We start from the raw sequence: 12,983 nt of genomic DNA, 5'->3' as shown, positions 1-12,983 counted from the left end.
AAGTATTCACAAAAATGTTATATATATATATATGTTCACACATTTATACATTTGGATATTATTACTTGTACGCAAAAATAAGAAGGTACTGGCATAACACCGATCTCAAAACAAAAGTTTAACATCACAGTTAGTAAAAAGGAGTCGTCCAAAACTTCAGAAGTGTTCATTTGATGTTTTGTGTCTGTTATGACTAATTCTGTCCTCAAGAAACAAGTTCCAGACGTAGTCACCCGTCATCGCTTCCTCCAACCTTCCCTGTGCTGCAGACATTTCTATTCATTTAAAAAATACGTGAAAATCTGTACAGTTTTTGTTACCGATACATCGTAACTAATGATACGAGCTACACTAAAACATTCAGGCTACACGAAAATAATTATTCCCACAATTTCCAATTTGTCACGGACAGCTGCAAATGTGCATATAATCAATAAGTAATAAGTTTGAATAATGAATGTGAACTGTTCCTTGAAGAAGTGAAAGAGATGACACAGATGTGTCTCAGAAGAGCTTCATGAGTCATGTTCGGGCTGTGCTGGTGTTTCGGAGAGTTTTCACGATCTGAACGGAAACTGATGAACGCAGATGATGACCCCGTCACCCACTCCAGTCAAACATATGAAGAGGAGCAACTTTCTCCTTGATGAGAAAAACACATCTGACCTCGACACTCAAGTACATGAGAACAATTATTCTTTGTCCATTTTCAAAGATCAAATCTTTTAGCAATAATACCAAAATGAATAAAAGATACAAAAGGCCAATAATTCAAGGGGTCAAAGAAATAAAAAACTGGCATAAAAGTTCCTCCTTGTGTCTCTAATATTCAATAACAAGAGTTCTCTATATGCACCCATGAAATTCTCTCAAGACCAAATGATATCCTTTTTATTATAAGATAGTAAAACCCGAATTACACCTCCTGTATCCGACACACAATGCCACGATGATGCTTTTGACTCCCAGGATCTGAGCCGGTGTTTGAATGCAGTTCACAGGTCTCATGACCTTCTGAATGATGAAAGCTGGAAAGATTTCCTCTCATCATTTACAGAAGCAGAGAAATCAGTTTAACACTTCCCCTCACGTGATGGTGGAAACCATCAAACCAAACAACCTCCCATCACTGTAAACCACTAAAGCAACACCAAATCCTTCAGAACCCAGACGCTGTCTGCTCATTCAGTCTGTTCACACCAGCGTTTTCACAACTCTTCACAAACAAACTTAGAGCTTGTCACATCAGTTCACTACACATTCAATATGTCTTTGTTTCATAACACTAGCACAGGTGGTCAACTAATTTCGCTTATAAAACACAAGACCTAAACACACTCACGACAGATCGCATAATACAGTTCTGACCGTAACAAGACAAGAATGATACTCATTATTGTTTATAATTCACTGCAGTATATAGTCCATGTTTACATTAAAGTGCAATATCCTCTCTACGCTTTCACCTCTTGTATAGACGGTAATGAAAGACTACAGAAACACTTGTGTAAGAGCTGAGTTACATCTAAACCTTTGATTTCTGTCTTATTATGTTTTTGTTTTAAACTGAAGTATGTAGATGTGTGCAGATATGTCTGTAGTACACAGAGTTGATGAGAAAAAGATTTCATAGAATTGGAAAGAAGTGCTCAATGAATGTATGATGATAAATGATCCACAGTGATCCTACATACAAAGACACACACACACATCTTATATGTACACAAATAATGGAGTTACGTTAACATGTTGATGTTTGTCTTGTGTTTATATTGCAACTTATGTATGCACATGTTATACAGGAACTCATCAAAGTGTTTTAATATGAATGTTTTCATGTTTTGTTAAAGGCGCAGTGTCACGGACTGTCACAGAAGGCGTGGTGGAAGAACCCAATTGCAGGCAGCGTTGGTGAAGGGGTTAACAAGACTTTTAATGAAACAAAACAAACACCCACAATGGGGGAAAACACTACTCAAACTAAATACAAAAACTGAAACCAAACACTTCCCACATGGGGGGCAAAAATAAACTACTAGGAATCTTAAACATGAGTATAGATACAACACAACGGGAACTCTGAACATGACCAAGGGAACAAGTACAAGCCAGGAAACATGTACAACGAACGAGCACAAGACAATAGACATGAGGGCATCTTATAGGAAAACTAACAAAGGAGATAACAATGGGCAGGTGTGGGTACTGAAACACTCAGGGAAGGTTAACGAGACAGAAGGGCGGGAAACACTGACGAGACACGAGAAAGCACATGGCAAGTCAGAATCAAAACAAAGCCATGTCTTTCTCACACAAAACCTAAGGCCATGCCATGACTCTGCTGTAAGACCAAGAATAAACATGACATGATAGCGGAATCATGACACGCAGTCTTTGATTTACAGCGGCCACTAGCGTTGTATTATAGATTTGCAACGGATCTCTCAGTCCAAACACGACGGTGGCCACCACAGTACAAAAACATGTCGTCAGCTGCGACAGTGCGTCTTCTCATGTTGATGCAGGGAAGAGATCATGCGGGCGTTAGAGAGACTGTAGAAAGAGCGATACATTACATAAAAGGTTTGTGGATTTTAAGTAAAAAAGAGTTAAAGTCGGGCGGAGCTTGGACCTGCGTTAATATTATAAAGAGTATCCAGCAGGACCCGCGGTACTGAGGCTTTCAGCGGAGATACTCAAAGATATCTATGGAGATATAAATATATTATTCTTATTCTAAGATATCACAAACATAACGGATCATTACGTAAGGTCTTCTTTACACCTTTGGATATTTTATTGCATTGATTTCAATAGATCCTTCACCGTATTGTTCCTTAAACATGCTCTTTTTCCTATAATCAATGTTATAATATTATATACATATAAATAATATGTAATAACATGTTCGTGTCTGTTTGTGTGCCTATGTATGTGTGTGTGTGTGTGTTTGCATGCGTGTGTGTGTTAATCTGGAGACAGGTGTGTTTCTGTAAGGTAATGGAACAAAGACAGTCAGTATTTCCAGCAATGGAAAAAACACTCAAACAAACCCTGTCTTACTCTTGTGTGTGCGTGTGACGCCCGTGGGCCTGATTTCTATGATTAACAACATGATTATAGTCTTTAGAGAGACATTATAGAAGGCAGCGGGTTTTGATGGACATCTCTCTCTCTCTCTCTCTCTCCATATGTTCAGGGGTGGTGAATTGTTTCTCCACCGACACTACAGAAAATGATGTTAGGCTATAAAATCTGTCATGTGTTGATCATAACAACGTTCTGATCATGAATCGATATTTCCAGAGTGAGAACAGATCTTTAGAAACCCACCCACCCAAACTTCAACTCTTCTGTATTGTTTCCTTCTCTCTGTAAGGTCTTTCTTTCATACTTATGAACATCTGTCATTACATCCCAGTCTTTCCAAACAAATGATGCACGTTACAATCCACAACCCAATTGCGACCAGGACATCTGAGCCGAACAGTGAAACAGTCATTCTCTATATAAGCAGTAGTGAGTGTGTATCTTGTAAAGTCCCCGTTGAGAGGAAGTCAATGATGATTTTTTTATCAGGTGAAAGTGACTGCGCCGCAATCTTTACATGCGTCTGTGTTCTCACTGCTCATGCACTTATATAGTTGTAATGATGAAGCCACTTTTACTTTCATTCAACCTTTCAGTAGTTCAAACGTCAGTCACACACACACAGTGCTTTCCGATCATACAGCAAAAACCACCAGCGGACACAGCATGACAAATGTTTACACGTAAGCTTTGAAAGTTGGCGAGTTCGGACAGGAAGAAACATTCTGAATGAGCGTCTAGTGAACGGAGGAAGCAGTCGCGTAACATCAATCTATCTGTCGTCCGTGTGATGGAACACAACTACACCTCAGCATGAGACAGAGACTAAAACATTGGAAAAGCTGTAAACCATGAAGTCACCTTGGGGCCAGGTAGACCAGGCAGACCCGGGTTCCCATGAGGACCAGGAGGACCCTGGAGACGAAGCGAGAGAAGAGATAAAAAGATTAGTTTTTAGATATAGTACGTATAAGTTATGCAGTTGAAACTGTGATAAATATTCATGTCTAACCTCACAACATCATAATGAATAAATCTTCATGCATGAATACATCATTCAGAAACTACATCATTCAGAAACCATCTGCAGTGCTTCTGCATTCATATTTGCATGTAATATGGCAAAGTTCCGTGCAAAATATGGCGTCAATGTAAAATAATATTTAGGCTTTTTACAACACGTCTGATGTTATTGTCTCTACTATACTGTACACGTGTGTTTGATTGATCATGCTTTAGTGTTTTCTGGACTGTGAAATTATGACGCGTTTCATCGTACCCGTGGTCCTCTCTTTCCAGAGGGTCCGGGTAAACCTGCGGGACCAGGAAGACCCTGCGGAGAAAAGGAGACGGAGGGAAACATTAGTGAAAATGTAGTGAAAAATGTAATCCACCTCCGTCAGAAAAACTCACATTCACCACATTACCAAAACACACAGATATTATAAAGACGCGTGGAGTTAGACAGCTGCTGAACGGCATGATGGGATACACTACTGTATATAGAGATACACATCACACTGTTTTGTGAATTATAAACAAGACTATCAACAGGAACCATTTTTAAGATCTCTCTCTTTCTCAGCTAGGAGAAACGTCTGAATTTCCATTTGCTCTCAATTTAATCTCATTGACGTCTAGGAGAAATACATGAAGACATTGAAGAGATCTCACCTGTGATTTTTCTATTTAAGGGGATAAGATTTTGACCTTTGGTGAACGTGATATTTGAGAAATGACACACGGTCAGATTACTGCTAACTTTCATAGTTAAGTTGAAAAAAGTAAAAACGTTTTCAGTTAAAGACTAGACGCTCGCAAATAGCACCTTATTGTGTACCTTAAGTGTAACCGCTGACGAAAGGTTCTTCAGAATAGAAAGAGAAGGCTCTTTAAAGAATCTTTAGTCTGAAGGGTTCTATGTGGAACCAAAAATAGATCTTCTGTGGCATCGCTGGCATGTGAGGAACGTTGTAAGCATTTTTATTTTTAAGAGTGCAGTGTCGACAAATGTTCAAATGATAATGGGTTCTATTTCTATTTGTCACATCGCATCTGGTGTAAACAGCGTGTTATAAAATGCGTCTCATTTATTAACAAGTACAAGACAAAATGTGATAGTTTGTAATAAAACAAAAACGAACCAAAAACACATGAATAAACAACTGTACTATAACACTTTCACTATAATAGAACCATCATTGATTCTGTAAGAGATGACACATGAATATCTGATGAAATGTGTCTGTCTGATCATGTTTGACTTTAAAGTTTTGTTCTTTCAATAAATGAAGTGATGCAGTTCTTCAAATGTGAACCCACACAGACATATTTACGTAAAGAAATCTCAAAGCATACATCATCTCATGTGCACACGGTGACATACTCAATACAAACAAATGCTGAAAACTGAACCAAAAAATAGATATAGAAAGTTTGCGTCTCAGAATCTGCACACATTCAAACATCCGGATATTGTCGCCAACCCAACCCTGATCATCATCATATCACGACTGTTCGGTGTTTCTACACAACCATAAAATCCTCCGTGTTTTGAAGAGAATTAAAGTAATAGTTTCCCTTCAAAATGAAAATTCTGTCAACAGAAGATATTTTGAAAAATGTTGGTCATCAAAAACCGTTGGTTCCCATTGACTTCTATTGTATGGACACAAAAACAATGCAAGTCAATGAGGACCAGTGGTTTTACTAAATGTTTTCTTTTGTGTTTTGCAGAAGAAAGAAAGTCATACAGGTTTGAAATGGCCTTCTCATCTCATGATCATTTCAACTGAAAGATGATGATGATGTAATAGTGGTGAGCAGGATAAAGTCTCTTCGCACATAAACAAAAGTCTTGTAGGTTTGGAAAACACCAGTGGTGTCTGTAATGCACTCCTGGTGTGTTTGTGTGCTTGTTGACAGAAGTGTGCATCTGGAATAAAGGTTAAGCGAGCACAAGATCAAATGTTTCAGGTCCAGCGGTGTTCATTCATCGAACAGAGATTCAGGATCCGGATCAAGCTGAGGTTAAATGCTTTACCACGGTAAAGAACATGTGTAAACTCTCTGGGTAAACTACAGGATAATAAGTATAAATGTCATTTACCAGATCAAATGAATACACTGATGTGTTAGGAAACTAAAAACAAAAACTATAGATTAATCTATTCATGACATTCACTGAAGTGCATCTAGACGACATGATGAATGTGAACTTCAGATGCTCTCAGATGTGTCTCCAATGTTCAGCATTTTTAAGTAAAGCCAGAAAAATGAAAAACTGAGCATGATGTCCAACAAAAACATCCAAAGAGTCACGTCTCATCTCTCACACAAACACACAGATGCCAACACGTCTGTCCTCGCACAATGAATGGGAATAAAACATTTTTTGAATGGAGATTTGCCCGGGTTCACTCTCTCGGTTTATAATGTGCTGGATGATCTGAGACTCACAGTGGCCAGCTGACCTACAACTGCTACAACACACACACCACACTGGCACGGGCATACACCCGCAAGCAATGGTTATACACATGCGAGGGCACACACACGGGCACACACCTGCATGCAATGGCACACACATGCATGGGCAAACACGCACAGACACACGCATGGGCACAAACAAGCACAGCATGCACGAGTACACAGGCACACACATGCACAGGCACAGACGCATGCACGGACAGACACACACACCCACACATGGGCACACGCATGCACAGGCGCACACGTACAGGCACACACACGTGGGCACACACGCACGGCACATACACTCACACATGCATGGGCACATGGATGCACACATGACTAGCACATCCACCCACGGGCACACAATTTTATTTTCATTACTATATTGATACTATATAACGTTTTCCTTGAAACATCTTCCTCAGGTTGTAAAAAGCTCAGTTCAAATGGATAGATGGTTTGATATTTGTGTCGTACAGATGTTCGTTGATCTTAAACCTGTCACACACACAACCTCAGAAACATCACAGCAAACGACCTGCTGTTATTTATGATGTTATAGATTTCAGCTTTCTGCTCCAATCACAGTGACATCACCTTCAGATTTCATTATAGACGTTATTGACATTTTAACATTTGGCAGACAGTAGAAGGACAGATTTGTCGGGAACGCAGAAGAGAACCCAAGTGCAGGCAGACACGGATGATGAAGGGGTTAACAAGACTTTAATAAATACAAAACACAAAACAAAAACCCACGAGGGGGTAAAACAAGACAGGATAAACAATAGAACAAACAGGATACGGACTAACTAACCTAGGAACATAAACACTAAGGACAAGACTAAACTAACTCACCAAAAACACGATGTAACAAGAACTAGAACTAGACTTAACCAGGCTTTCAAGACGGGGTAACAAGTACAGCGTACAGCATACAAGTACAAGTATAACGAACCAGCACAAGACAATGGACAAGAGGGTATTATATAGGGAGACTAACAAAGGAGATAACGATGGGCAGGAGTGGGTAATGCGACACAGGAGGAAAGCTATACTAGGAACGAGAGGGGCGGGGCCAAATGACGAGACAGGAGAGAACGCATATTATGTCCTGATTGACAATAATATGTTTCTCTCCACATAAAACACGTGGGTCTGTCATGATTCTGCCCCTAGACCAGAAAATCAAGACAAGAGCAGGCAGAATCATGACAAGATTCTAACATTAATCGAAAATGAATCGTAATGGTCATTTTGTCCTTCATCAATTACAATAAAACTAAATAATCGAGGCAAACGATTATTGTGCCGCATTCCATTTTGCAGGGATCCTCTCTAACAATTTCAACCTGAACACAGTTAATGAAGCTCATCAGAAGAGCGCTAAAGTTTCCTGTGCTAACATCACAAACATCTAAGTTTGAACACACCAGCTGTGTCGACATCATCCGGTTAGCTTTCTGCAGCATGATGTAAACCTCATCAGGTGTAAATTAGCACATCACTTACATGACGGGCGAATGGAGACGTGTCTTTTGGAACACCTGTAACTCTCAGACAAACTTTCATCTCGCTTCTAAATCACAACCTGACACTGACAAATTATTCACATCTCCTGCAGTAGAATGAAATCCAGCCAAGCGCACGTCCTCTTGAAATGCTGAGAAAAGGCCATAAATTCAAATGAACTCTTACGCATTGTAATTTGGATCAATTGTGGAGCCTTCGCTCTGACTTGTAGCGGCGTGAAGACATACAAGAAAATAAAATATTCTGAAAGAAAACAGCAGTTTACTCACCGGAGGACCTGGATCTCCTTTAGGACCGATGGATCCATCGTACTCGAAGAAGTATTCGTCTTCGTCAAAACCGTAGTCATACCCGTAACCGTCAGAGTATCCCGTATCGTGCATGCCCTCCTCGGACGTGTCCAGCAGATTATAACTGCTCTCCTCACGATACAGGACGGTGCCGTTCACTTTCACCGCATTCCCCTTTTCATTGTTTCTCAAACGTCTCTGCCGGACGACGGTGACCAGATCAGGGGTGACTTCTGTTCCTCTGGGATTCATGAGAGGTTGTTGATTCGAGGTGTCATTTTCATCTTCTGGGGTCGTCTCAGTGATGGGGGTCTCAGTGGTGAAGCTCAGGAATCTGCTGAGGGGACTCGGAGATGGACCCGGGTGCCTTGTTGTGTCGGAGCGCAACGTCTGTGAAAAGCGGTCAAAGCGAGGCGAGGCTGTAAAGGTGGAGAGGGGTGATCCCGAAGAGGTGTGAAGGGATGCCGATGAGCTCTCGGATCGGAAGGTGTCGGACAGTCTGCACTGTTTTTTAACGTAGTCGCAGTACTGCGCCGCAGCTTGGGCACAGGGGTAGATGTCCAGTTGACACAAGGCTCCTTCAAACTGAACCGCCCGGGGGTCCATCTTCCCCACAGAAACACGGGATTCAGAATCTGGCGTCTGTGTCCGGGTCAACGTCTCCTCGCTGTGCCGCAAGGCTCCACAGTGAGTGAAGAATGAGACGGAGCGCGGCCCAACCCCGATGGAGAAAGAGTGCCACTGTCCGTCCTGCAGCTCATGTTTGAAGTAGACCGAGGCTTTCTCACCCGTGTGAACGACCACACGGCCTCCCAGGAGCTGGAGGCCAAACTGCAGTCTGTCCTTGTTATCACGCACACTAAAAAGAAAAGCGTTACTCGCTCGCCAGGAGCGTAAAGTGACTACGAGGGAAAACTCCTCATCCACGCCCGCGGGGAAAAGTCCCGTCGACGGGTAATCAATGAGGGACTGGCGTCCGAGAGTTACCCCAACACCTGGGGGCAGGACGGTTGGAGATGAAGCGAGAGAGGTGAGGTAATCTGTCCCAGACGTCTGTGTGTCTCTTTGACCGGAGAGGCCCAGGTGACGAATCACATCGACACCTAAAGACAAACAGAAAGATGATGAGAAACTTTGTTTGATGAAGAAAGTTTGCATCAGCAGCAGTGTGAAATAAATGTCAAGTAAGGTTTAGTAAAAGTGAAGTTTATCTAAGTTGGCTAACTGTTTGATCTAGGCACCGACTGGTTACATTTGGTTCCCTGCCATCACATGCTCTTTAATATAAACCACGCAAATATTCTGAACATTTCCTTTGACATACAACATCCCTGACATCACAGATTACCCATGAGCTCTTGCATCTGTGGTCCAGATGAAAACTGAGGGGGAATGGGGGCAGTGTCTGAAGGAACACAATTCTGTTTCTGTCTTTTTGCTAAGTCATGCATCTGTGTTTTGTTGGCAATCGGCGTGTACCTGCATAATATACAAAACATGAAGGGATTAATGTGATGAAGTGTTGTGTGCTCGTGCTGTAGTTCCCGCCTCCAGCAGCTTGAGTTTCTCCGGAAATAATCGTACAGCTGTATCTCTCTTTATAAATTTGATCAAACTAAATACTCTTCGAAGATACGACGTATACAATACTACTGCACAAGTACTCAAGATTAATATGAGAACTGCCTGTGAAACGCCATCTTTAACACTCTCTGTCAAGAGATCTCAGTGGAACCAGACGTTTTCATGACTATTTCAGATCACCTTCTCTCAGATGACTTGAAGACATATAAGTGATATGGTTCTTTCTCGGCCGTGGTTTAAAAACAGCCGTGTGATCAGAGAGTTGGACATCTGTGTACTTTCATCTCATGAACATCAAACAGACAATCATATATTCTCATAAAGAGCAGCTGAGAAAACAGCAAACTGAGGATCTTCAGCACACTCTCATTCATTTTGTTTTAAAAAAACTTGTCTGTATACATTCAGTGTGTGTGTGTGTGTGTGTGTGTGTGTGTGTGTGTGTGTTAACTAAGCATCATTCTGTCGCTGTGAGCGCATGATGAGACACGTCGAGCTGAATGTTTAAATAGCGCAGAAGCTCATGTTCAACAGCTGCTGCACACCTCCTCTCATCTCTCCTGACGCACTTCCTTCTGTCCACACTTATCTTCTGAACTTGGCCAGTTAAAATGATTCTGAACTTCCTGACGTTCTTCTAGACCGACGTAAAATCTAACACATCCCTGACTAAACTGATTCCTATAGACTGTCATTCATTTAACCACAAGAGAGACAATACAGTGACTGTTCAACGTTTTATAAGCCTTTCTGTCTGTTTTACTTCCTTTCAGTTTCATATTAATGACCAAATATGCAGAAGGAAGATCAGTGTTTCCAAAGGAACAGAAACGCAATCGCAAGGATAAACTAAAAACAGAGACGACAACTCAAAACGTGCATCTTTCTACGTCCGGTTAAAACAGAACAAACGGTGCTTTGTTAAATGTCAAATCCACCTCACAGCATAATGCAAGACTGTTGCCTTCAGCCTCTTGGTGTTTCTTGAAAGAGAAGCGAACGCTTTTAACACTACATTAAAAACCAGTTTGTCCCCAACAAACCAGTCTGAGTGTTAAATGAAGCCTCTGCGGCTCTCATTAGAGTTGTTCTGGAGATGTTCAGAGTTCAGAGGTCACAGGGGAAAAGGTGAGAGGGTAAAGGTGAACGTACCTTGAGCTCTTGAGCATTCTTCTGCAGACAGCAGAGCAGCACATGTCGACAGGAGAAGGACGAAGAATCTCCTGAAAAGAAGAAAAGTAAAGAACATTCAAACATCTGAGCACTTCATGCACAAACATACAGAATATTTCTGATTTCAGCGTGTGCCGTCTCATTGATTCTGAAAGGAACAGACCGTCTAAAGGTTTGAGAAAAAGACTCGAGGCCTGAATTCCTGTTGAATGCCTGCACACAAACCAACCCATATCAACACAAAAGAGTCTCGAATAATGCAATGACACACTTTACCATCGTACGATCACAGTAAAACATCATCCTAGTCTGAGATGGAATTTAAAATGTTGATTTCCAGCTCTAGAAAGTGTGCGGTGTATTTCAGAGGTTCATACAGGCACATGAGAGGTGTGTTATGACTGAAGAGATCGTCTGGGTCCTGTTATAAAGGGAATTATTGTGAATGATCCTGTCAGAAACGTGCTGGGTCACAACAAAATGCTTTCAAACTAAACCCTTGAGGAGAGGAAAATATTTCTTCATTCATGGAGTTAAAGGGCAACTGTGAGCCATCACTCTCTGTGCAGACATTGCGGGAGGTGACGGGTCTGTCGGGCAGAATTACGAGCTCATTGAGAGGGTCAATGTTCGGGTCAGGGGGGACGATATGTCGCGCAGGAGCATCCGTCGGTCTCTGTCAGTACGGAGAGGTGAAATGAAATTATGGGATGAATGATTTGATGTATAAACTCAGTCTGACTCTAGGTGGCGCCAGAGCCGTTGAAAAACAGAGTTGCGACACTCGTTTCATAGACGACTATGGAAGAATGGAAGTGGAAGTCACTCGAGTCACGCAAGCATTGCATTGAAGCCCATTCATTTGACTATTTCCCAAACACACTCACAGGTAGTTTGATGAAACACATCTCTGTTAAACTAGTCGTGTTTTGTGGTGCATTTACTTGCAATCATTATTTATTGATAAATGACTCATGCATTTTTATGTGAATGTCTTAATTTAACATTGTTATATACTTATGATGATCATAGAAGCATAAGAAACACAAGAATTACATATTATGCATCGTTTCAAGTCAAATTAAAGACACAAAACTGATTTATACCGTCTCTCTAACACTCATCAGATAAAGTGTTATTATATATTGAATCACCATCGTAATACTGTTGTGGTATAAAGTGAAATGTGTTTCACTGTCTCTAAAACCCATTAAAACAGACCGACAGTTTGGAACTATTGAGAATTCTGTGATCAAAGTGTGTCGCAACTCTGTTTTTCTCTGACATCTCTTTCTGCACTTAAGATCTGGGGGGTCATGACCTCAAAAACCAGTGTTCATTATAACAGTATAAACATAGAGGACTGGTTACGTTCACGTAAGCCACACATAAAACACATAACATGCTAAGTTACTACGGCATTTCCTTCAGTACACACACTTCATTTTCTCTTTCTTAAACAAAGTATATATTGTTTTGTTTGTTTTTGTGGCAAAACATTTTGCTTAGAAATGTTCCGTTTTTTATAACCAACAATTAGTTTTGATATTTTGATATGTCACTTGAAATGCTTTTTGTAGACTTGCATTTACGGTAAAAGCATCATTCCCATGTTTTAGATGTGACTTATGTGTCTAAACACATTCTGATGCCACTATATAAATTACACAACCTGCATTTATAAAACAAAAACAAACCTAAAAGGAGAAGTTGCACAAACAATCAAAAGAGGAATGAAATCTCATCTGTGTGTCAGACTCAGCTTTCAGATCATGTACACATATAAATGAGAAAAATTGATCCATAATACATAAGCTTGATGTGTGGTTGTTAGGATAG

At 40.9% G+C, this 12,983-nt stretch overlaps 1 protein-coding gene across 1 annotated transcript in view; it reads right to left on the bottom strand.

The window, feature by feature from the left end:
• col24a1 (collagen type XXIV alpha 1 chain) overlaps positions 1 to 12,052 on the bottom strand; it is a gene marked incomplete at its 5' end in the record, with an annotated part of 54,288 nt that extends 42,236 nt beyond the window's left edge. The window contains 6 exons of the mRNA XM_079478236.1: positions 3,952 to 4,005; positions 4,370 to 4,423; positions 8,367 to 9,490; positions 11,124 to 11,194; positions 11,642 to 11,820; positions 12,032 to 12,052. Coding sequence (XP_079334362.1) covers positions 3,952 to 4,005; positions 4,370 to 4,423; positions 8,367 to 9,490; positions 11,124 to 11,194; positions 11,642 to 11,820; positions 12,032 to 12,052 — 1,503 coding nt within the window. The remainder of the gene's footprint in view (positions 1 to 3,951; positions 4,006 to 4,369; positions 4,424 to 8,366; positions 9,491 to 11,123; positions 11,195 to 11,641; positions 11,821 to 12,031) is intronic.
• Between the last annotated feature and the right edge of the window lie 931 nt (positions 12,053 to 12,983).

The sequence above is a fragment of the Barbatula barbatula genome (genome assembly GCF_947034865.1).
Source record: "Barbatula barbatula genome assembly, chromosome: 17".
NCBI lineage: Eukaryota > Metazoa > Chordata > Actinopteri > Cypriniformes > Nemacheilidae > Barbatula > Barbatula barbatula.
Note: the sequence above shows the minus strand (reverse complement) of the source record. Positions and strands in the feature narration are given on the sequence as shown.